Source organism: Onychostoma macrolepis, chromosome 11, assembly GCF_012432095.1.
Source record: "Onychostoma macrolepis isolate SWU-2019 chromosome 11, ASM1243209v1, whole genome shotgun sequence".
Classification (NCBI taxonomy): Eukaryota; Metazoa; Chordata; class Actinopteri; order Cypriniformes; family Cyprinidae; genus Onychostoma; species Onychostoma macrolepis.
Genome location: NC_081165.1, coordinates 14410983 through 14438295, shown reverse-complemented (window position 1 = coordinate 14438295; position 27313 = coordinate 14410983). Strand labels below are relative to the sequence as shown.

General features: G+C 36.9%; 1 protein-coding gene across 17 annotated transcripts in view; it reads left to right on the top strand.

Annotated features, from left to right (window-relative positions):
* The window catches only part of cacna1ab (calcium channel, voltage-dependent, P/Q type, alpha 1A subunit, b), a 165945-nt gene that overhangs the window by 13325 nt on the left and 125307 nt on the right, over positions 1-27313 (top strand). For all 17 annotated transcript variants that reach the window (XM_058792387.1, XM_058792402.1, XM_058792403.1 and 14 more), the window contains exon 3: positions 23559-23825. In XM_058792387.1, the coding sequence (XP_058648370.1) occupies positions 23559-23825 (267 nt within the window). The remainder of the gene's footprint in view (positions 1-23558; positions 23826-27313) is intronic.

The following is a 27313-nucleotide window of genomic DNA, read 5'->3' as shown; positions in this document are numbered from 1 at the left end:
GCGCACACACACACGCACACACACACACGCGCGCGCACATCTAAAAAGCCATTCAAGCTATTCAACACATGAGATGTTGCAGTTTATATGCATACAATGGGGTTCAGAAGTCTGAGACCACATTGAAAATATTAATGTAAGACTTAATGAAAGTCTTATTGTGATATTGACCATGCAGACTCTTTTGTGGAGATGGTCAGATGCTTGATGCTTAAATCATGCTGAAGAACATTGTTTGCCTGGAACCATTTTATGAATTTAAATTCATACACTTTAATTTAAAATTAGTTATTAAAAATGTATATAAATGTGAAAGTTATATATTAAAATTATGATTTAATAATTGCTTTTATGTTTTTGTTTAAGAATTATTTAAAATATTTTAAACTCATATTATACTACTTTATTATGTAGATTTATATTTTTTTATTTGATTCCCCTACAAATGTAAGCCCAATAAAACAAGAGATAGTTTCATGAATTGGCCTGAAACTCTCTCATACTGGCCTCAGCTTTATTGTTGAGCCCTAAAATTAGAAGCAGTTTCATATTCATGGTGTCATATTCTTCCAATACATATACAAAAACATACATTGGAGAGTAGACTCTCTATTTCTCTTTCACACGTTCTCCTGCCACTGCCTTGTGCTCGGTGTTTTCCATAAACACAGGGTACGTCTCTCATACACTCTCAATTAGAGCAGTGCTATATTAAAACAGCTTCTTAAATAGACAAAAAAACCTTGTGTCTCTTAGCTGTGTATTGCATCTCTTTTTAATCCCTTCATCTGTGTCCCACATCCCTCCCCCTTATCTGTGCTGTAGATTACTTCAAATCATATTTCAGTGTACCTTCTATTTAGGTTTAGAATGAGAGGCTGTAAAATCAAAACTTATGCTTTGAAATATTTTACATATAGACTGTACAGACACACACAAACACTCATAATCACACACACACACACACACACACACACACACACACACACACACACACACACACACACACACAGTCTTATACAGAGACACTTGGCAGCTAGTGTGAATGGATCAGTGGGGAGCTTGACAAGGGGGCAGTTTTCAAGTGGTCTGTTCCACAGTTTCCGCTGGCAGGAGAGACCTAAGCCACATAAATAGGGTAGTCATGCTATTTTTAGCACCCATAAAAATGGCTTTTTAGTATTATCAAGGCCGCAGTGAACTAAAGTGTTGATTTAAGGCAGAGAGACTGGGATGATTTGTGGAATGTGACGCTACAGGTGCATGGGTGCATGATGGGTCAATGTCATCTCGAATGATCTTGGCAGCTAGCAGCTGCAGTTCTTTTCCCAATGAATGAGGGAGTGCCAACAGACGCAAATGTACTTCCTGATTAGATTCTGCAAATAGTTTCTATGTTGATTTATACCAGTTGCAAGGGCAGAAATTTTCAAGTGAGTGGACCTTGGTGAAATGTTATGAATTTTATGAAGTATAATACTTTTCCTTAGACTACGAGAGACCTTTTTGTTTTTTGTGATGTTTATTTACAGCCGCACAATTTTTAATTGTACAGTAACTATACCTACACAATTAAGTTGCGGAATTACTTGAATACAGTAATGTTCAAAAGTTTGGGGTCTATAACATTTTTAGGGCCAGATTTACAGAGCAAATTGGCGCTAGATCGCAATTCCATAAAAGTGCCGATGGGAGGGGAAAATTCTGCGGGTGATTTACTGACGCACATTGAAGAACACAGACACAGCCAGATCATTTCCATAATGACCAGCGTAATCTACCAAGAGCAGTGCAAATTACCACCTGCTTTAAGACATGCTTTTTTGGGCATTAAATAATGGCGCAAATACCAGTCATTTGACGAGTGCAAACTTTAGTTTGCGTTAGGTTGTATGATTCATTTTAATACTCTCCTCACATAAATTTTGTGCCCGAAAAGGAAACTCCTACAAATGCATATTCAGTAAGGTCAGGCACAAAAATAACTGTCCACGCCTTTTCAGTGCTAATTCTTCACTGCGCGGCTTTAGTAAACCCTGACAGTACTATTTTAATGCCAAAAGACGGTTTGCGCCAAGCTGTTTAGTAAATCTGACCCTTAATGGTTTTTAAGAAGTCTCGGTAACACTTTAGAATAGGGAACACTTATTAACTATTAACTTTGACTTTTTCCTCAATAAATTCCTAATTTGCTGATTATTAATTGTTAGTGCGGTAGTTGTTAAGTTTAGGTATTGGGTAGGATTAGGGATGTAGAATAAGGTCATGTAGAATAAGGCATTGATATGTGCTTAATTACTACTAATAAATGGCTAATATTCTAGTAATATGCATGCTAATTAGCAACTAGTTAAGAGACCTTAAAATAAAGTGTTACCGAAGTCTCTTATGCTCACCAAGACTGCATTAATTGTTTGAAAATACAGTAGAAACATCGTACTGTAAACAGTAATATTGTGAATTTTTTGTTTTGTTTTCTTTTAACATATTTTAAAATTTAATTTATTCCTGTGATACAAAGCTGAATTTTTAGTTCATAAGTTATTACTCCAGTCTTCAGTGACACTTGATCATTCAGAAATTATTCTGATGTGCTGATTTGCTGCTCATTTGCTGCTGTTTTATTTTTCCAAAGATTTGTGATGACTAGAAATGAATTAAATAAATACATTAAATAAAGACAGCATTTATTATATATATATATATATATATATATATATATATATATATATATATATATATATATATATATATATATATATATATATATATATATATATATATATATAATTTGATAAATATCTTTGTCACTTAATTTATTGTGTACTTGCTGAATAAGTATTGAATTCTACTTAAAACTTACTTACCCAAAACTTTTGAATAGTAGTGTTTCTTGTGTTTGATATGCAGCATTTTGATGTGGTAAGACTCTTTAAAATATCCGAATGTCATTGCATTCAGTTATAAAATTTCAAACTAAGTGGCATCTGCAAACATATTTTCAGATTTAACTAACTTAAAGTAGTTGTTTAAAGTAGTTTTTATGCACTTGAGTAAAATTTGAGTTCAAGATAGAAAGAGCAAAATGAGTAAGTTAAATAATAGGAGATGGTTATTGTGACATACAGAGAGAAAAATAAAGAAGAGATTTACAGTGGGATACCAACGATAAAATGAAACATTTTTTGTACTTTGTTCAGGGGAAAACCACTTTTGTGCTTGGGTGGGCAAAAATTGTGTGGTAGTAAAGTCACATTTGAAGAGCTTTATATATATATATATATATATATATATATATTTATATATATCACATATATATCACAAAAGTGTTTTCCAAGCTTTTTAAATTCACAGAGGCAGCATAAACCTGTGCGTGAATCACAGCTGTGGGAAACAATTCATCACATGCTCAACAGTTGATTGTTGTTGATTTTCATGCACAGTTGACAGAAAAGATGATATGCAGAGTGTGTAGAGTGTGCAGGCTGTGGTGCGTGTTTTACGATAGCAATCAGATATTATTTCATTCTTTTTATTCACAAGTTTAAAGTCATCGGATGCATCAACGGATGCAAAATTCACTTTTCAAGTTGTTTGAACATAAATGTGTGTTGGAAGTGTGTGTACACATCCATCCTATAATGATAAAAATCCACCCAGTGTTTTTTTTTATAATTCCTTTTTAAAATCCCCTTTCTCAAATCAGGCTGTCCTGAGATTCCTGTCAGAATGACGTAGTTCTGCACCGGCTGCTCCCACAATAGTTGATTGACAAGGCCGTCTTGCCTTAGACCCGCCCTGAGTGAGCTGAGAGCTGTCCGCCATTGACTCCGGTGCAGGGGAAGACAAGAATGTCTCCGATTAAGCGATTGAGGTGTTTTGTTGTTGTTGTGTTGGTTTTGTTGTAATAATGAACATAGCAGTCGTCATTTACTTTCCGACATCTGAGCTGCTGAAGACGCATAGGATTAACGTTACTTTAGTTTTGAAGGGAATGCGCCGATCCCGATCTACATAAATGCGTCCATGTTTGCGCAAATCATTCGTGATGCAGCCTCACCTACAGATGTGGGTTTTTTTAATGAATCTTTGCAAATTGCCTTTCCTAATAATGTGCTAGTTAGCCAGTTTCACGGCTAAAGTAACAGTACTGCTCGTCACCCCACGGAAGAGAGGGGTGGGGTGAGCAGAGCTCATTAGCATTTAAAGCAACATGGACTAAAAAACAGCTCACTGAAAACAGAGCTGATATTGACAGGGTAAAAAGGTGTTTTTTACACTACCATTGAAAAATTTTAACCAAAGTATGTTATAGACTTTTCATTAAGACCCTAAAGAATCATATCAACTTGTGGAAAATGGGCATCTGATGACCCCTTTAAACAATGATGCATTGGTTTCAAGACAGGCCACTGAGAGCAGAACAAATGTCTGTATAAGGATAGTAAATCAGCTACATTGTGTGTAGCAGGCGATGCTCTCCAGGAGAAAAACAGCTTAATAAACATACTAAATAATGTCTTAATGAAAACATGAAGATGCAAACAGTTTCTGGAAGAGTTAGAGGATGGAAAATATCATTACTTTCCGATTTAAAAACAAAAAACAAACAAACAATAAAAGTAAAATAAATCCATTATAGAAAACCAGTGTAAGAATGACCAAGGAGACATTATATATTTAGTCAATGTGAGATCACTTAAGGAAATTGTGAAATGGAAAGTAAAGGAATGAAATATGCAGCAATCAAGAGGAGGAGTGAAACAGTCTCAGTCTATCTGAGCATTAAGACCAATTTGAACAGACGGCAAGACAGCTTAGTATCCCCTGTAACACTGAGCCATTTGTTTGTTTCTGATTTCCCTTTTCGCTTGCAGTCTACTTAGCCTTCATCTTGCCCTCCATCCCTCCTTTCTTTTTTCCTTTGGTCCCCCTTTTCCAACTCTCTTCTCTAATCTTCTTTTTATCTTGAATCAATCTGGCTGATTGCCATGCATTGGAGACCTGTTCCAGACAGAGGCATCCCTTAGGACCTAGTTTCTCCAATTCGTGTGTACGTGTATATTGATTGCTTTCTGGTGTGGTTGGGAAATCGTAATTCCTGACGTGTTTTAAACCCTGTTGTTATTGAACTTCCAAATACACCTCAGCAGTTTTCATGCAACTATGTCTCTGCATTAGATTCATTACTCTACAAAATGACTTGGCTGGATCTGAATAGTGCGCAAATTCATTACGTCAATTTAGGAGTGTGTGTCATAAACCAATGCACTGTCTGGTTTTTGAGCATAATTTATTATACCTGGGATTCCTGTCAAACCACAGTGTTCTCCGAGCCCGAGACTGCACCTCCTGCATCTCAATTATGCATTTGTGCCATACTGTCTTCCTCTAAGAGATCTCAGAGGTGAGTTTGTGATGTGTGTGTCTGTAAGAGAGAAAGCAGAACTGGTTTGACAGTCTGATCCTAGGGCTGATTTGAATGTTCATTCGGCTTGTTTCTAGAGTTTGTGTCTACTTAAAGAAATAGTTTATTCAAAAATTAAAATTTACTCACCTTCAGGCCTTCATCAGAACTGATTTGGAGAAATTTAACATTATATCACTTGCTGACCAATGTATCCTCTACAGTGAATGGGTGCCGTCAGAATGAGAGTCCAAACAGCTGATAAAAACATATAACAAATAATCAACACTTTAAATAACAAAAAATATATTGTGCCATTGACTTTAGACTTTAGACTTTAGACCAGGTTTGAGTTGGTCTGTGGCGCAGTCTATTTTCAGTTCCTCAAAATAGCAACGCGCCAACAATGCACCTGAACACACCTCTTTTTTAGACCAGCACGCCCATGGGCACACAAATGGGCGCGAATTAATTTGCTATTTAAACAATGCTGCGCAGGATGGGAAAATGAGAACTGCGTCGGGCTGAAACTACCAAAAGCACTTGCGCCGCATTGCTCCTGGTGTATGGTAGGGCCCACAGTTTGGGTGAACTATCCCTTTAAGAAACATTCCTAAAAATACATTCTTGTGTAGTTCATCTTTTGTAGTTTGTGAAAAAGGACTCAATTGTAAAAAAAAAAAAAAAAAAAAAAATCTACGTATGTTTGTGTGTCTTTGTGTATCTCCTGTTATTCATGTCTGTAGGGCAGAACTAACCTTATTTTATCTCTGTCCTCTGTCATTTCTCTGAGCTATTTAGATGCTAATGCAGCCAGCGAGCCCATTCCATCTGCTGTCAGACCAAAGGTCACAGCAGGGCCAGCTAAAATCTGCTCTGGGGGTCTGGACAGTCTGACCCTTATTCACACCCATTCAGACTTCCTTTTCCCCATCACTGAATCATGGATAACAAATTATACAATACACACACATGATTATGTTTTACAGGGTGCATAAAACAGTCTGCTGAAGGTAAATATGAGTGTTATTTACAGTGTGTGTAGAAGTTCATGAAACAAATACTCAGTATACCTTTTACAAAATGAATTAAGAACATTGGAAAGTAACAGATCAATCTCTGAATATGAGAGGGAAGTAAAGCATTGTCATGAAGAAATGATTTATGACATAATATCCATTGAGAAGATTGCTGTGAGCTTGTTAGTCTCTCAGAACCTACAACCCGAATTCCGGAAATGTTGGGACGTTTTTTAAATTTGAATAAAATGAAAACTAAAAGAATTTCAAATCACATGAGCCAATATTTTATTCATAATAGAACATAGATAACATAAATGTTTAAACTGAGAAATTTTACAATTTTATGCACAAAATGAGCTCATTTCAAATTTGATGCCTGCTACAGGTCGCAAAATAGTTGGGACGGTGGCATGTTTACCATTGTGTAGCATCTCCTCTTCTTTTCAAAACAGTTTGAAGACGTCTGGGCATCAAGGTTATGAGTTTCTGGAGTTTTGGTGTTGGAATTTGGTCCCATTCTTGTCTGATATAGGTTTCCAGCTGCTGAAGAGTTTGTGGTCGTCTTTGACATATTTTTCGTTTAATGATGCACCAAATGTTCTCTATAGGTGAAAGATCTGGACTGCAGGCAGGCCAATTCAGCACCCGGACTCCTCTACTACGAAGCCATACTGTTGTAATAGCTGCAGTATGTGGTTTTGCATTGTCTTGCTGAAATACACAAGGCCTTCCCTGAAATAGATGTCATCTGGAGGGGAGCATATGTTGCTCTAAAAACTTTATATACCTTTCAGCATTCATAGTGCCTTCCAAAACATGCAAGCTGCCCATACCGCATGCACTTATGCACCCCCATACCATCAGAGATGCTGTCTTTTGTACTGAATGCTGATAACACGCTGGAAGGTCTCCGTCGTCTTTAGCCTGGAGGACATGGAGTCCGTGATTTCCAACAAGAATGTCAAATTTGAACTCGTCTGACCATAGAACACTTTTCCACTTTGAAACAGTCCATTTTAAATGAGCCTTGGCCCACAGGACACGACGGCGCTTCTGGACCATGTTCACATATGGCTTCCTTTTTGCATGATAGAAATTTAGTTGGCATCTGCAGATGGCATGGCAGAAAGTGGCACTTTACCGAAAGTGGTTTCTGGAAGTATTCCTGGGCCCATTTAGTAATGTCAGTGACAGAATCATGATGATGAGTGATGCGGTGTCGTCTTCCGCCTTGTCCCTTACGCAGAGAGATTTCTCCAGTTTCTCTGAATCTTTTGATGATGTTATGCACTGTAGATGATGAGATTTGCAAAGCCTTTGCAATTTGACGTTGAGGAACGTTGTTTTTAAATATTCCACAATCTTTTTACACACTCTTACACAGATTGGAGAGCATCTGCCCATCTTTACATCTGAGAGACTCTGCCTCTCTAAGATATCCCTTCTATAGCTAATCATGTTACAGACCTGATGTCAATTAACTTAATTAGTTGCTAGTTGTTCTCCCAGCTGAATCTTTTCAAAATTTCTTGCTTTTTCAGCCCTTTGTTGCCCCCATGCCAACTTTTTTGAGACCTGTAGCAGGCATCAAATTTGAAATGAGCTCATTTAGTGGATAAAAGTGTAAAATTTCTCCATTTAAACATTTGTTATTTTCTCTATGATCTATTGTGTATAAAATATTGGCTCATGTGATTTGAAAGTCTTTTAGTTTTCATTTTATTCACATTTAAAAAACATCCAGAAATCCAACATTTCCAGAATTCAGGTTGTAGGTTCTGAGAGACTAACAAGCTCACAGCAATCTTCTCAATGTCATAAATCATTTCTTCATGACAATGCTTTACTTCCCTCTCATATTCAGAGATTGATCTGTTACTTTCCAATGTTCTTAATTCATTTTGTCGTCACGATTTGTCAAGATCCTTACAGACATTCACATAAAAAGAAATTCAGACAAGAATTAATTCAATGATATTTATTGGTTATAATACATTGTAAGATGTATTTATTTATTAGATATTTTTGCATCACACAGCTTTACCTACAAATGGTCATGACATAGTTGCTGCCCTCTCCTGGGCAAAATATTCCACCGCACTGTATCTGAGCATATGAACTGGATTTTAATATTTTATTCTAATAGGGTAGTTGTGACAACAGAGCGTCTTTAAAAACATTATTTTGTGTGGAACTACTTCTTTCCACCACAAATTCAAATCTCAGTTTGACAGTTTAACGGATGAATCCAAACATCCATTACTAATTAAAAAATGTCACTTTAGAACTAGTAACAAAGGAACGTTGAGTTGCTTCATTGAAAGCTTATTGTATTACTGTAGTAAAAGCTCACTGTATTATGTAGAGTAAGATATATATATATATAATATATATTATATAATATATACTAAATGGTGTTTTATGAAATTCAAAAATTTGGGTTGTTGCAGGGCAATAGAAAATACAATTTGTACATTTATAAAAACTATTATGCCTGTGGAGAGTCCCCATAAACCACAAATGCAAGTGTGTGTGTGTGGTACAAAATGTAAATTGTAATTGTAAATCTTTTAACTTTTTTTGCTAAAAAATTAAGTCAAATTAATGTAACCTTGTTGAGAATAAGAGACTTCTTTCAAAAACATAAAAAAATCTTACTGACCTCAAGGTTTTGAATGCCTGTATATAATTTTATATTTATGTTATATTAATTATAATAAATTTGTTTTGTTTACAAATACACCTGCCATTAGCAGTACAGTAGGTGGAGCTGTTCAACCTAGATATGTTTTTTTTCCTGCTCTTTCAATGCCAGACGCATGGCGGCACTGCAGGACAGTGCTGTTAGATTTCTGCAGCCCCACCTACTGTTTTGTCACCCTGTAATCACCCACAGCTGAGGGGGATCTCCCATCTTGATACACATACTCACGGACTTGCTCCTCTCCGTCTCTCGCCCACTCTCTTGCTCTAAACCTCGACACAACATTGTGATAATTATTACAGCAGTAGTGTTAGAACTAGTGTTGACAGGCTCTGTCTATCAGTTTGATTGAACGGATTTAATCAGTATGATTGCCATGTGCTGTGCCTGAATTCTCTATGATCTCTGTGCAGTCGAAAGCTGTAAAAGGCTGATAAAACCCAATCCACCAGCAGAGGACTTCACTAACATCTTATGTCACTCATGCTGTGAATAAGGTGTTTACCCTCATGTCGTTCCAAACCTGTATTTACTTCTATGGAACACAAAATTAGACATTTAGTGTGATATCTGAGCTACTGTTTTCCACTGAATGACAGTGGGTGTTGACTATGTGCCGATTCAAAAGAACAGCATCCTGAATGTAGTTTTTTATTTCTATGGTAGTGTTCATAAATATATTTCACGTCCTCTTAAACCATATCATAACTTTGACGTCAAATGAAAGATTATATTTACAGAAAAACCTTCCATGACATCTGTGGTCACCATTTACCAGTGCTGTCATTGATGCACTATTATAGCTTTTGTTAATATTTTAAATTGGATTATATTTTTAAATATTTTATATATTACATTTTCATTTTAGTTAAAGTTTTAATCATTCTGTTATGTGTTTTTGATTTATTTATTTTTTCCCTGTTATTTCAGTTTTTGTTTAATTTATCTATATAGGATTTATTAATTTCAGTTATTAGTTTTAGTTTATTTAGTTTTAGTTATTTTAGTACTTCAGCTTAAACGAAAATTAGAGAGAATTTTTTTTTAAATATTACATTTCATTTTAGTTAATGTTTATTTAACTAAATAAAGTGTTTGTTTATCTTTATTTCAAGTTAAGGATTTATGTTTTTTTTTTTAAAGCTGCAGTCCGTAAGTTTTGCCTCTTTGTCACCATCTCTGTTTGAAAACCTGGAATTGCAGCTTTTTGCGGAATTATCTTCCTTGCGGGGCTGTGAGTTGGCATGGCTCCAGCGCGGATGAATCTAATGTTTTGAGGTGAATGTGTGGCTGTCAGTCACGCACCGGTGTGGATATTTACTGTACTTCGCAATCACAGATTCTAGCCTACGTCTTGGAATATATGACCGAAATAAGAATTTTCACCGTATATTGCCATTCTGAACAAGTAAGTAACAATTCTGCCACGTTTGTTCTGACCAACTGAGGAAAAAAACACTACCATAAATCGCGCTACCAATGGTGATTTAATCTAAAGATCGGTTAGCTCATATCACATCAAACCGTGCAAACTATTATTATTGTTATACTTTATTCTCAAATTATTAATGTTAACAACATCAGCATTGCGTGACTATGAGTATAGTGTGTATTAACGTATAGATTTCAATTTCTGTACAGTCTAATATCTAATTGTCATGCCATTCTAATTTCATATTAAGAAATTCTTTAACCCAAAAAGCAAATTATGCTCGCTTCGAACTGGTTTTCTTTAAAATACAAATCTTGTGTAATCCCAGACTATCTGTAATCAGAAACACATTTAAAACTGGAGTATAATTTAATTTCATTCACATTTGTTTCATAAACGCATAATCCTTTCTGGATCACAGTCCGGCATCAAAATGATACATTTATTTATTCTAGCTGCTGTGAGAAAAGGCTAAACAATCCATCACCTGCAGGATCCTCACATGCTATATAGCCTACTAGCCGGGACAACTTCATTTTTGTTTAAAGACGTGATGTAATGACGCAGTGCCATGCTGGAATTTCCCGCGAAAACCTACCCGTACCACTCAAATTAGAAAACATTATTATAAGCTTGTTGTGAATCGGGCTAAAGTAAGGAGATAGTTTTGAACACTGACTGGTTATGTACTTTCTCAAATATTGTTTTCGGATCATTTTTAACCAAAAAAAGTTACGGACTGCAGCTTTAAGTTTAGTTTGGGGGCCAACACTGAACCCCACTGACTTTCATTGCATGGGCACATATACACAGTTAAGCCCCCTTGGTAAATTTGAGCAAAGAAGGCTGTGAAAATTTGCATTGTTTATCCTTTTAATTCACAAAAATGTAACCTTCATTGAAGTAAAACAATTGAAAATAGGGGGAAAATCTCATTACAAAAATAAATGTTTTTCTTCAGTGGCCACAATCATTGGCCCCCTTTTATTCAATAATTTTTGCAACCTCCATTTGCCTACAAATAACAGTAGAGTCTTCTTCTGTACGCCTGATGAGGTTGGAGATCACCTGGCTACTGCATCAGAGATCATTCTTCCAAGAGAACCTCTCCAGATCATTCAGATTCCCAGGTCCATGTTGGAACCTCTCCTCTTCAGTTCACCTCATTCATTTTTTATAGGGCTTATGTCAGAGAACTTCGACAGCCATGACAGAACCTTAATTTCATGCTCAGTAACCCATTTTTGTGTTGATTTTGATGTTTGTTTTGGATCATAGTCCCAATAGAAGATCCAAACAAGGCCCATTTTAAGATTTCTAGCAGAGACAGTCAGGTTTTCATTTGTTTGATATAATCTAATGGGATAGTTTATTGGAAAAAATAATTTACTTCATAATGAGATTTTCTTCCCTGTTGAAAAAAGCAGCATATGCTGGTTAGGTATGTTTTGAAGCATGACTGCTGGTTTGAGCTGGATTAAGCTGGTCATGTGCTGGTCCTAAGCAACTAGCTCCTGCTCAGGACCAGCTTAGGACCAGCTCAAACCAGCAGTCATGCTTCAAAACATACCTAACCAGCATATGCTGCTTTTTTCAATAGGGTCTTTCTTTCAACTGTTTTACAATGAAATTTTTTTTTTTTGGTGAACTATCCCTTTAAGGCTTCTTCTATGCATGCCACAGTTATTTATTGCTCTCATTTTGGATATTTACCATTTGCAAATCACAATCACCGATTGGTTATTTTCACCTTTTTTATTTCTGTTTAGTTCCAGTCCATTACCTCATCATCTGAATCAAGTAATCAGAAACTCCAGCTCTCAGGTTTGTGTTTGATGAAAAGCAGCAGTGTTTATATACAGTACAGTATTCCCAACAGCCACCATGTCACCAGTGTTCTGTTCTGACTAACGTCACCGTTAAGTGCTCCAGCCTGTCTGAGTAGCCATGCGTCCCATCGCTCACATGTCTTCTCAGGGTCACTCTCTCTGATTGGCTGGCTGCCAGTTTGAGCTCGGCTCTTTTCTCAATGAAACGCTCAGAGAGTGTGATTTACGCTGTCCTAACGGCACCAGTGGAAATGAGATGCAGCAGAGTGCGGATGGCAAAAACAAAAGAGGATATCAAAGCAATAGAAACAAGGCAAATGTTAAAGGGATGGTTCACCCAAAAATGAAAAATGTGTCATCATTTGCTCCCTCATGTTGTTCCAAAGCCATATGATTTCCTCTCTTAGATGTGACATAGAATAGGCGAGTCAGTAGAAGGGCAATTTTACTATGAAAAGCATAAAAGCTGATTTGTGTGTGTGACAAAGAGATTTAACTAGTTGTTTCATCATAAGCCTCGTAGTCTTCTGCACAAGAAAACTGCATGCTCATGAGCACAAACCCCTTGAGCATAAAACATGAACACGTACCTTTTCTGTTTCTCATGCCCTCAAATAAAATGGTATGCAAACAAAAGACTGTACCTAATACAGTGTCTTGCTAAACACATCCATCTGTGTTACACGCTTACACAAGCTCTGACAATTTGCGGTCTATTTGCAGCAGCCTGTAGTAAAATCAGGATTCTCTGTTTTTATCCCCACCTGCTTCATGTTCTTGCTTTCTCTGAACAAGGATACTGAAAATAGGCCTTATTCTTAATCTTTTTCTCTGTCACACTCATTTTATTTTTTGCCCTGTCTTCCTCCTATCTATCTATCTATCTATCTATCTATCTATCTATCTATCTATCTATCTATCTATCTATCTATCTATCTATCTATCTATCTATCTATCTATCTATCTATCTATCTATCTATCTATCTATCTATCTATCTATCTATCTATCTATCTATCTATCTATCTATCTATCTATCTATCTATCTATCTATCTATCTATCTATCTATCTATCTATCTATCTATCTATCCATCCATCCATCCATCCATCCATCTATCCATCTATCTATCTATCTGGTCCTTAGCTGGTCATGTGCTGGTCCTAAGCAACTAGCTCCTGCTCAGGACCAGCTCAAACCAGCAGTCATGCTTCAAAACATACCTAACCAGCATATCCTCTATCTATCTGTCTTTGTCTATCTATCGTTCTATCTGTCGTTCTGTTTAGCCGTCGATCATTCTATCTGTCATTAAGGCCTATAAACCTTCAAAGCTTTTCTAGTTACACTTGACATTTGTTTGAATTTTTCTGGATTTAAATTTTTTTTTGAGTTCCTTGAGTTCAAATTCCTATTTAAGTTTTATATCCTATTGGTACTCATATATTTTGAATTCACAAAGAATTCAGGTTTTATTTCATTTCTTATTCAAGTCCCTTTAATTAATTGTTCACAGTAAATTATTTTTAGGAATCAAATTGAGTCCATTTTGATTTTATGTTAATTTAAGCACTCAGATTCATTTAGACTGGAAGGACACTGATGCATTGCGCGCACGCACACACACACACACACACACACACACACATATATACTTCCTTCCCTCTCCTTTCCCCTCCCTTTTCATTTCCATCTTTCTCTAACTCAGATCTTCTGACTCCTCCTCCCTCTCTCTAGCCAAGTGTTTTCACTTTAATTGAAAGGCCCTCAGTGATGAATCAGGGCTGATTTGCCATTTGCAGGAGCAGGAAAAAAACGAACGCTCAGCACACTGGCTAGATGCATGGATGGATGGAAAGAAGGAAGGATGGAGGGAAGAAGGATGGAGAAATGGAGGGAGGGATCGATGGGCTGACGTGGACGCAGTGCTCTCGGCCAGACTCATTCACCATCTCTCCTGCTTACTCATAACTTCCCATCCACCTCTGATCACACCTCCTGCTTTTAAAATCATTTCCTGCCTGTAATATGCTCTTTTCATATTCTCTCTTTTAGTCTGCAGTGCCGTCTATTCTTTTGAACCACATGAATCGTCAGCATTTACGTCATTTACCTTAATTATGATAGATTTATTCTGGTTAAAAATCTACTAGTCCATAATGAAAGAATAGCTGTATTTTTCTTGAAAAACAAAAAAAAACAAAAATGCTGCTAATTGTAAACGTATAAATATCAAAAGAAAAATGATTTTTAGCTCCAGATGGTGTAGTTACGACATCTGGCAGCAGTGCGTGGTTAACTAGCCATATCTTGACCTCCTAGTTTTTGCTTAAATCTTTCACCCCTTCTGTCAAAGATTTGTCACACTCAGATTAAGAATAAAAGAGGATGACAGATTGAATGACTTTGCATTCATGTTCGCACCTCTTATTTTTCTCTCATTCTCTGTCGTGGATTGCAGTGGCCCATTTTGGCAGCATATCAATGCCAGTCTCAGTGCAAATGCCACACAAACATGACTGTTAAAGTGATGGATCACCCAAAAATGAAAATCATTTACTCACCCTCAAGTCATTGCAAACCCCTTTTGTGTTTATTTCTTCTACAGAATACAAAGGAAGATATTTTGAAGAATGTTGGTAACCAATTGGGTCCTCCATAGTTTTTTAGTATTTACAATAATACTATGGAAGTCAATGGAACCCAAAGCTGTTAGGTTACCAACATTCTTCAAAATATCTTCTTTGTGTTCTACAGAGGAAAGTCGTACAGGTTTGGAACAACATGACAAAAATTCATTTTTGGGTGGACTTTCCCTTTAAAGACTGAATAAGGATACAATTTATGGTATATAACATTTACTTGTTAGTGAGTGTGGGTTGCATTCATTTCTTTCTGGACTTGCTGAAGAAAGTACAGTTGCCATGAAATGACAATTCACCCTAGCTATTTTTTTATTCATATTATAGATATTCATATTATTCATATCCTTGCATATGTGTGAGATAACAGAAGAAGCTCATCGGTCACTGCTGACTCTGTCCCATTGACTCCATGATTATTTCAAACATCCTGGATGTTGTGGGAGGGTCAGAAGAGCCTTTATCTCAGCAGGGAGTTGAGTCATGGGGCTGCTGTAGCTGCACTGACTTCCTCTGGTTCTTGACTATGCAAATTTAGTTTAAATGCATGTGTATTTATATTATACATGTTTTGTGTGCATATAGTGTATTCAAAGTCTCAGTGTGTGTGTGTGCGTGTGTGCGCGTGCGCACGTCCGTAAGTGCTGATTCTTCTGAGTAGACTGCTTACTCTACAGCAGTCTTAAGTCTTAGGCCATTAGCTGAGGCCAGCAGTGCAGGCTCACCCCTCCATTCGCTTTCTCCACCTCTCGCTCTCTCCCTCCATCCCCACTCATCAATCAGTTCATCAATTAATACACACTCAGTCCCTCTGCAAACACACAGAACAGCCAAAAAAGACCAATCTCCTAATTACTGTGGCTCTTCTCCCATCCTCTCCCATTCCTCTCTCTGTCACTTTTCATCCCTCCCCCCTTTCCTATCATCCCCCTCCCCACTCATAAACTCTCTCTCTCTGAAGACTCCGTCCATTTAACCTCATTGGTCTGAGAACTGAAACAGATACAGACAAGATATTTTATTTAACATAATATCTGTAGTATATAGTAATGTATATACATTTTTGGTAGCACTATTTTTTACAATAAGGTCCTATTAGTTAACATCAATTAAAGATGAGCAATACATATACAATATTTATCAGTCTTACAGTATTCATCAATCTTTGTTAATGTTAGCTGATAAAAAATACATCTGTTCACTGCTAGTGTATGTTTAGGGACCAGGGGTCCATTATCATTAATTGTCATGATTTTTATGTATTAGTAAATGTCGAAGTTGTATGTATATAAGTGATCATTCACCTACAAATTTGATCATTTATTCACCACCCTTTTGTTATTCCAAACCTGTATGACTTTCTTCTTTCATTTTGAATATCATCTTTTGTATTACACAGAAATAGAAAACCATACAGGTTTGGTTTAATTTTTGTTTATCTATGTAAGTGATTATTTCCAATTATTGTATAGTACACATATAGCAGAATGTCCCTTGCACTGAGGTACCAATGCATTGCCTAATGAAATATTAACTAACAGGAGAAAGGCCAGCATGCATCAGTGCATAGATATAATTCTGGGTAAAGCATTGTTAAAGAAAGAAAAATAAAGTGATGTAGATGAGTGAGTTGGGGAGTGAACATTAGTGGAGAAGATAAAAACAACAAAAGCGAGCATCTCCCAGGACTCTCTTGGTTTGGAAATTCAAGGAACTTTATTAGGAAAACACATCCACTTGCTAATCCTTACACTTGGAGATGCTGCAGAGAGTTAAACAGATCAAAGTTTAATAATGAGAGCTGGGCTAATATGCATGGCTGCTATGAATTATTTAGGTTTATGAATCATTGAGTATTGAATCATTTTCTGGACAGAACTCAACACTTGCTCAGCCTTAAAACTCAAGTGCAGATTACCGGACACAGGTATATGGAGTAGACACAAACATATATATATATACAGTTTAAAAAGTAGGCTAATATGCAGGTCAAATGTGTCACAGATCAAGCCAGAGACAACATGTAAGTGAAAGATCAAAATGGTTTATTAACAGGTTCGGTGAAGCAGCTCGTGAGGAGCACTGGCAGGTGAGAATCAAGCACAATGAACAGTCCAATGGGTCTTAACTCTATGCTGATATGAGATGTCCTAGCAGGTTCATCAGAGATTAGGGACCAGCAACATAGGAGTATCGGAGAATCTAGGGGTAAGTACATACACAGGGCAGTTGCATACAGAGAGTCTGGACTGTTCATGGATGTGAACAGTAGACCAGACGGTGAGCGACTGAGGAGCGTGCTCAAATAGGTGACTTGATTGAAGACAGCAGGTGCGGGTGATTAGAACTCCATGTGATGATCGTGACTGAGAACAGGTGTGAGCCGGGGAGGATTCTGGGACATGGAGTCCAGAGCTGGTGACTGGTGACAGTACTGAAAACATACTGAAAAAGATAATCAAATTTAATTTTCTTAGTTTTATGATTATTTGTCACAAGTGTGTGTGTAAATAATACTAAGTGTTAATAATTATAATAAATGTATATAATATAGTATTTAATATACTGTATTATAAAATTTATATAATACATATTCTATTAATTCATTTAACAAATTAATATTTACTATATTAATATTTACTACATTTACTTTTATTTTAAAGACAGAAGGAATTTGTTTAATTTTATTTAGTAAAACAACAGATGTAATGCTTATATTAATTAAGATAAATAATATTTAAACACTGTTTGTTTTGCACTTTTTTTGGGGGGATGTTTCATGACTTTATACAGCCACTATAAAAGTAGATGATTTTGTTAAAAGTATTTGAAAATATAGCTAAAAAATATAAATATTTCTTTGCAGATGATACTTGGTTTGATATTTTATTTTCTAATGCAGTGCATTTTTTTTTTGGTGTCCTAAGGGTCTAAATACATATTTGGGCCACTGTATTTACCTTAAACCCAGATCTTCTCGTCAGTGCATCAGAGCGAAGTTTGGGTAAAACTATTTCTCCAAGACTTCATAAGAGCAACTTGTTCCTGGGATTATAATGACAGCATCTATTGCCACAAGTGTAGTCTTGTCACATCCGATTCCTTTGATTGACACCTCCAAGCTGGGGCATTTGTTCTGGCTGTGGGTGAGCGAGGTACTTTCTAATGTTTTGCAGTCACAGAGCAATAGAGTAAGTGAGTTCTCGAGCATATTCTAACCTCTTGAGACAGCCTGTAAAGGGGCTACACACACCTCCTGCTGCCATACACCGAGATAAGCTGAGGATGAAACTATTGCACTAGCCTGGTTTAAATATAGTAGCCCCCACTGTCTCTGCATACGCACTCTTTATTGCTCAGAGACTCATGTGTTCTTGGCAGGTGGTGGTTTTCTATGCATTCTCATGTGCTCTACATGCTGTTTGACTTATTTCAGTCATTTTGAAATGACATAGTTATGAAAATGCTTGTGAAAAGTGATATAAATAACATCAAACTGTATGCTCAGCATACTGTATCATTCCAGCCGTTTCTATCTGATTATTGGAGTACGTTTTACAAGACAATACTATTTCATTTTTAATTCAATGTGTTACCTTGTGTTTCTTTGTATTTGTTTGTGAAAATTTGCTAGAAATTTCTGGGACACTTTATTTTATATTGTCCATTACACATTTTACATGTACTTTACTGTTAGTCGTAACAGTAAATTATGCATAATTACATGCAGTCAATCCTAACCAAAACCCTGTTCTTAACCCTAACCTTTTATTAAAGGAATAGTTCACCCAAAAAAGAACATTTGCTATCCAAGATGTAGATGAGTTTGATTCTTCATCGGAGAAGATTTGGAGAAATTTAGCATTACATCACTTGTTCTGCAGTAAATGGGTGCCGTTAAAATGAGAGTTCAAACAGCTGATAAAAGCATTACAGTAATTCACAAGTAATGCACACAAATTCAGTCCATCAATTACCGTCTTGTGAAAGTAAAAAGCTGTGAAGTGAAGAGTCCATAATTCCATAATAATGCTTCCTTCAGTGAAAAAGTCCATCCCCTGTTGTGCTCTCACTGAACTGAAAACTGGACTTTTTTCACTTGTAAATGGTGCATGATCTATGCATATTTCTCTCCTGATTCAGACAAGATGTCTTTTTTTACTGAAGAAAGCACTGTTATGGATAGAGAACTTGCATTTTAGCTGAAAGCAATGCTTTGAAGTCACAAATGTCTTAATGACGACTGGAGTTGTGTGTATTACTGTGATGTTTGGACTCTCATTCTGACGGCACCCATTAACTTCAGAGGATCCATTGATAAGCAAGTTATGTAATGCTAAAATTCTCCAAATTGATGAACAAACAAACTCATCATTTTGGATTGCCTGAAGATCAGTAAATTTTCAGCAAATATTTATTATTTTAGTGAACTAGTCCCATAAGAACATGTTAATTAATTTTACACACAAACTACCCCACCACTTTGTTTTAAAACAGTAGAGGGTTGACTTTCCTATTGGATCCGATGCTCACCGCTTGCTTGTGGTGGATGTAAGGGTTATCATGCTTCACGCTATGCACAGTCAAAACACCATCTGGTAACCCTGAATATTCCTGAAGGGCCAGAGCTTAGCGAGCAGGTGGTTAGAGGGTTATATTCTAAACAAATGCACACATATTTACATTCCCGTCTTCCTTTTCCCATACATTCTGATCCATTCCCTCTGTTTCTTGCTGTACTTGAGGCTAGATGGATGTCGAGAGAGAGGAAGTGGAATGATGGAACGAATAAGGAGAGGAGCAGGCAGGGGAGAGAAAGCAAAAATCAAGCCAGAGGGAGAGAGAGAATGCGGGGGAGCACTGGGTGCTTCCTGCAGGGTTGCCGTGTGAACGCGGTCTGAATGACAATGGTGCACATCAGGGCCCCAGCACGACTCAGTCTCACGGCTCAGCCAGAAACACAGGAACACATAGCATGCTGTTACATATACACACACATGCTGCACAGAATGCACACAAGATATATAAACACTGATTTTTTTAGGATGCCTTATCTGTCACATCTGAACTGGTTATGATGCAGATATCAAAAACTGAACCGTACAAGGACAAAGAGCTCAGAATTGAATTCCTAAATGGTTTTGCTGAAGGCTAGCAGTGAATAGTCACCTATGTGCAGTGTGTGCGCTGCAATGGTGATTTTTTAAAATTATTTTTTTCTCTCTCTCTCTCTCTCTCCTCTGTGCTGTGTGTTACAAAACCTTTTGTCAAATTGTCTCCCCAAGCGAATGCATTAGGTCTTAATTAACCATGTCTCTCAATGCGGAGGCTCATCATCTTTGTTGCATTACACCAGGCACTCCGGCAGATACGCTACAGACTGCGCATCCACGCCCCTTACCGACACTCACGCTCGCCCACTACTAGGACAACCACTCCACCTCCTCAGCGGGAATCCTCCCCTTTTATTGCATTATTATGGACGGCTTGACACGAAAGCTCCCAGAACAAGTGCGCTGACTAATCATGCTGTACCTGCACTGCTTTATTTCTGATATTGAGTATATATTTTGATTTCAGGACCACGGATAGCGCAGTTTCAGTGCAGGGGGATATTGCCATTTCAGCACCATGGACAGCGTCAGTTGATGTTCACTGCAAATATTGCGATTGCTTTCAAACAGAACATTCCCAAATTCAGTTCACAGCCCTTTAGTATGCCACCAGCTGTCTTCAGATGGAATTCAGACACGTTTTCTCAGCAAGTTTAGCTGGAGAGTAAACCCAGGGAATTAGCAACCAAAGGCATTTCAGAGGCTGGTGCCAGGTGGACAGATGGGCATGATATGAGCAGAGTGTTTTTAGGACACACACTCTCTCCTGAGTGTCTTTTCAGGCTGACAAACTGTCTGTTCAGAGAGAGAGGATCACATTGCACTGTTATGTAAAAACATGTTATTGGTTAATTGTACTGTAAGTTATCTTACCATATATGATAAAAATCATATTGAATTTTAAAGACAAAATTTTACTTCTAAACATTGTAAAGAAAATGTGAAAATTTTGTATTTTACATTTATAGTATGTAAAAAGTAAATTAAAGGGACATACCCTGTACACCATCATGTTTGTTTAAGTTTTATTTAAGAAGAAACTGTTTATCTCTTTTATTAGTAGTATACACTACAATTCAAAAGTTTAGGGTTAGTATTTTTTTAATGACTTTGAAGACGTAAGGCTATGTTTATTTCATGAATAAAACAGTAATATTTTGAAATATTACTACAATTTACAATAACTGTTTTTATTTTAATCTATTTTAAAATGTAACTTATTCTTGTTATGGCAAAGCAAAAATTTCAGCGCCCATTACTCAAGTCTTCAGTGTCACATGATCCTTCAAGAATCACTCTAATATGCTGATTTTGAAAAACATTTGAAAGCGTTTATTGAAAACAGTTCTGCTGCATATTTTTGTTAAAACCATGATACAGTTTTTCAGGATTAGATGTTTCCATAATTAAAGTTTACAGTTAGCAATATATAGGTTATTTATTTGAAATATTTGTGAGACATGCAAAAAGTAAATAAATAAAATAAAATGAAGATGAAGAAAGAAAATAAGAAAAGAAAAAATCTCACTGATGCCAAACCTTTGAAAATGGTGTACAATGGAGTGTTTTATGTTGCATTCATAATACTTTGTTTATAGCATTAGTCTAGTGTGTTTCCTGCATGTGTTTTGTTACAGGTGCTGGGATGTGGATCATATGGATTCCATTATACCACTTTTTTTATCTATGCATTTATATATTTTAACTGCTCCAAAAGATTTGTGTATTAGTATTACATTACTTATTGACCTACAGAAAAATATAGTTACCAGAATTGTACTCCTTAATGTTCTATAATGTATCTTCTAGTAACCACAGTTCATTTTTTCCCCTTGAATGTAACACAATTTTTAGTGTATCATATCATATAGCGATTAATTATAGTAACATTTTATATTCGTAACAAGGACACTGTAAAGTCCCCACAAATCCATACTTGGTCAACAAGTACACACTGCCTCTTCCGGCAAGGTGTATGACTCAGACACAATACGTATTGAGAGATATGAATCCATCTATTGTCTTTGGAAAAAATCTCGTCTCACACAGTTTGTGAGAAGAAGCAAAATGGCACGCAGTGCTCGTTTGAGTCTTGTCTTGGCCATAAGGAGGAGTGAGCTGGAGGATAAGCGAATCGCTACGGGGACGCGCGTCATGTGCTGCAAGGCTTGAGCACGAGCGTTAAATTGATCAGATGCTCTAAACCCGCCAGCTGATCTGAGGAGGATCGCGCTCGAGACCCCGCGTCTCCGTTTCGTTTTCTCCGACAAGAATTTAACTTTTAAAGCCGAAATAACCGCTCGTCGTCCACTGAGGCGACAGAAAAAAACCCGAAGAGGAGCATTTTGGGGTACTTCAGGCTATGGGTGCCTCTTGGTTCCTCTCGGTTACCACAGAAGATGCGAGTTCGAGCTTCAATCCACGCGCTCCGGCGCCTCTCCAAAACTGATGATGCTCCTTTCAACGACCACCGTCGGATTTTTCGCGTCTTGGATTTGTCTACGAGTCCTGGAGTATAGATGATAATTGTTTTTAGTGAGGAATTGAGGGAGAAACCGCGAGAGATCATCATTATATCTTGACATGGTGTTTTTTGTTTTCCCAGCGCGCGCTCACGCCCACCCTATTGGACCGATATGGCTGCAAAAAAGCAAATAAACTTAAATTACTAAAATCAACAAATGTCACCGAGGTGTGGATTTTTTGGGGAAGCCCCGTCGTCTGCATTTGCGAGAGTAATTCGAGAGTTTGGCGGAGGGGAGGCTGAATATTACCACAGTAGCTTATACCAAACATTGCGGATACCACAGAAATAAATAAATTATTTAAAGGTTTTCACCATTTTTCTATTCTATATCTGTCTTGTGGATGTGAAAAAAAAAAAAAAAATCGAGAATGCAACTCCTGAGAAAGACACATTAACCCGATGCAGTCGATGCCAATTTACATGTAATGTATTAACGCAATTATGCTAAAAGGATCTGTATGTACACCTTGCAAATGGCAAGACGACCCACACCGAGCTGTTGAGACGGGAAATACTTCTTAAAATGTGGATCCCACCCTCCTGAGGAAGATAATCCGACGACATTTTATCTGTTTATGTTTCACTATTTGTTTGACTATTTGTTGAGCTGACTGCACCATTGAAAAGGACATACTCCATCCATCTATCCATCCATCAATCTCGTTATCTGAGTCCCTTTTTGGCGCTGACACACTCTTACACACATTCCCCCATCCACTGATCTTGTTTGGTGCTTTATGATGGACATTTCTTAGCCATGAAGATCAGATCTGAATGTCTGTGTGCTCTGTGCTGAGGCGGATGGGGTGTAATGTGGTGTTGTCACCCTGAGAAATCACCCCCTTCTCGGCTGCTTCGTAACGATTGGCGTTTGGTGTCTACAGAATGGCTCGGTTCGGAGACGAAGTGCCGGCCAGGTATGGCGGCGGGGGCTCCGGTCAGGGGGGACCCGGCCGCGGCGGCAGCAGGCAGGGCGGCCCGCCAGGGGCCCAAAGGATGTACAAGCAATCGATGGCCCAGAGAGCCCGGACCATGGCCCTCTACAACCCGATCCCGGTCCGACAGAACTGCCTGACGGTCAACCGCTCTCTGTTTCTCTTCAGTGAAGACAACCTAGTGAGAAAATACGCCAAAAAGATCACCGAATGGCCATATCCTTTACTAAATCCACACGCGAGGTGCCCTGGGAACAGGTACAGATCTGTAATATGTTATATGCTGGTGATGGGTCTTTCAATGGCCCCTGCTTCCTCATTCCTTCTATAAAGTAAGTTGTTAATTATGCATTTAAATTATTATGAATAATCACAAGGCATGCTAGGATTGTTATTCAAAAGCTATTTAGTTGTTTATCATTAGTTTTAGTTTAGTCACGGCACCAGCTTTCTCTATAGAGTGGGCCTTACAAAAAATTACAAAAAGTACTATACCTCCTAAAAATAAAGCATATAGTTCAGCAAAGAACATCTTTCAAATGCACAAAAGGTTCTTTACATTGTAAAAGGTGCTTTAGATTATTAAAAATTCTTTACATATTTATTTTAAGAACTGTTCACTGAAAAGTTCTATTATTATTAATATTACCTTTTGATTTAGATATTCAGACAAATACCATTCCAATACCATGGTATTCTTTAAAATACCTTAAAAGTTCATGTAAGTACCAAGATAAACGAATCATTCATTATCATGGTACATATCAAAGTGCAGTGGTGCTACCAAATATGAGTCAGGGCGCTTGCTAGTGTGGGCTTAACTACTTTTTGGATGAGCCAGCCCTGTTCAGAAAAAGCTAATGTAGACATTTGAACATTTTTTTCCATTACTGCTCTAAATAATTAGAGAATTCCTATAATATTAAAGTGATTGTATCCCACCCTTTTTTGTATAAAGCATCTCGGTGTGCCATGAGTTTAAAGTACCATGGTACTACCCCAGTACTGTACCCAGTAGAGAGGGGGGTGGCTGTCAGGATGGGCTAGGTTCAATTCCCCCCCTTGTGGATCCGGGCCTGATGTGCATGTGTTTTCTCATATCCATGTGTAAGCATGTGTTATGTGTATAGGTCTGTGTTCAGAGGCCTGAGGCTGCGTGGGTGTGCGTGGTTTCCCGCTGGTCGGGATTGGCGGAGTGCGCGAGTGACTGTTTGAGTGCTTGTGTGAGTGTAGAGGGGGGGCTGCTGATGTCAGCATATGAGCTTTAGTGGAGCCTTGCAATGTGGAGCAAAAGCAAAGCAGGAGGAACAGGGAGAGAGATGAATGGTGAAGGCTTGGTTTGAACCCAAAACTCAATGCTTTTTAATACTGTATGTACATTGTTGAGTGAACCACATTGAGTGGTGATTCAGTCAGATTTGAGATGATGGTCAAGAACACATGAAAGTGCACAGTAGTGAATTACGAAAGATGGTAGTGCGCATAAAAAAAAACATGTAGTTTGAAGACAGTAAGTAACTACACTTTGAAGTGATAGTTTACGGAAAAATTGTAATTATGCAGAACACAAATGTTTGGACTTTCATTGCATGGAAAAAAATAAACCCTGAGACATGCTTCAAAATATCCTTTGTTTCCCAGAGAAAATTCGTATAGGTTTAAAATGACATTTCTGACTGAATTTTTAATTTTTGGGTGAACTATCCATTTTAGATTTTCTAATATCTTGTGCTCTTTATTGCTGATTGTCATTTACAAAATTCATTATATAGCTATTCATTAAATGCATTATATGTTTCAGCCATTCATCTGCCTGCCCTCCTTAATATATATATAGGGTACAACTGGGCTAAAGGCCCATGCACCTTAAGAAAAAATTTGCTATTCACTGCGCCTAAAATATATAATTGCAGAAAAAATATATACGTTTTATTGAACATTAATGGAGCAACAGATTTTGTGTTAAAATAAATCATTCAAGTTGTTTAAAAATCTTATAAATGTATAAGGTGGCAAGGGGGGCCTTTTACCCCACACACGGGGTAAAAGGCCCACCAGCATGGGGTAAAAGGCATTGATACAAATACTTCAGCCACAATAATATTTTTATTTTTTTTTAAATAATGTCTAAGTTAATACTAGTTCAAAACAATCACTTTAGCAAAGTTTGTACTATTTTCTGCTTATTTTGAAAATTTTGTTCAATAACTATACTGTCATTAAAATATGTTAATATAAAAAATTATATTTTAAAATACAGAAACAAAATCATTTTAATAAGTAAAGATTCTGAAAGCATTGAAGGAGATCCTATAATAATTGAATATATAATTACAGTAGCAACAACAAATGATATTTTATTATATGATATGATTAATATCATGTTTTTAAATGATGGTTTCATTTAGGGCTGTCGCGATTTTATTCGACGATTCGATTTTTTAAAATCCTCAACTTCATTTTGCTCGCATCGACTAACCGGCAAAATAGCGGAAGTGGCGCATTTCACAGACGAGAATCCATAAAACACATTATTATACTGTTTTCCAAGGCTGCATGATATATTAAACCCATTTAAAAATCATAATTAATCATAATTGTGAATTCACAAACGCTACGATTTAATTAAATATTTATATGCGATGCAGTTCTAATATGGCTTAAATTATTTACATGCGTATAGATTACGTACGTGCGTCACACAGCAGCTCCATTCACAGTAGCTCCACAGAAACTGTTATCATTTACATGTGTGGAGCGTCTCAAACTCCATCTCTGCATGTTGTTGTGAGTTTGTGTTTATTATAACGTTCATCTGGGGACGCAATGTGCGCCATTTCATCAGATTTGTAAGGTAAATCATTTATAAATCTATGCAAACACAGGAGAATATATCGCGATTTCAAAATAAAAGCTCAAACCCTTACTCAGAGTTTACACGTTTTGATGTCCACATATTCAATCAATTACAGTGGCTATAGTATTTCTCTCCTAAAGAAATTGCCAACTATTAAAGATTAAGTGGACATTTGAATTAAATGATGTTTGGTCAGTATTAATTATTGCAGTAATGTGTAAAAACAATCGTCAGGCCGCTGGCGCCCCCTGCAGGCCTTTGTTGTAATGCGTAATGTACATTAGCTCTATTGTTTATAATACATTATGTATTTGATCAGTTTTGTTCAATAAAACCATGATTTTTGCTTTTGATACTTTCTTTGAAATAATTATTATTGCCTCATTGCTATCATATATGTATTTTAAGTCATTTTAAAGGGTATTGTTTACTTACATGTATTTTATTACCACAAAAAAAAAAAAAATTATATATATATATATATATATATATATATATCAGTGGCGGCTGCTGATCTTTCAAAGAGGGGAAGCTCATTTTCGGCCTACATCATAAAAATTGTCCATTTATTTATACGTAAATCCTGCCCTACGTTCCTTTTCAAGAAAATGCTCTGTGACCCTGTTGTACCAACTAGGTGTCTTTTCCAGTGACGCTAGCCTAGCCTACTGTATGAATGAATGAATGAACAAACAATCTAAAAAAAAAGATATTAAACTCGACGGAGGAAATGTGGGAATTAGGTTAAACTGAAACAAGGAATGTGGTGTATAACAGGGTTGTCACGATACCATAAAAATGTCGAATCAAATGACTGTTTTTATGAATGGCTTCGTGAATCAGTGAT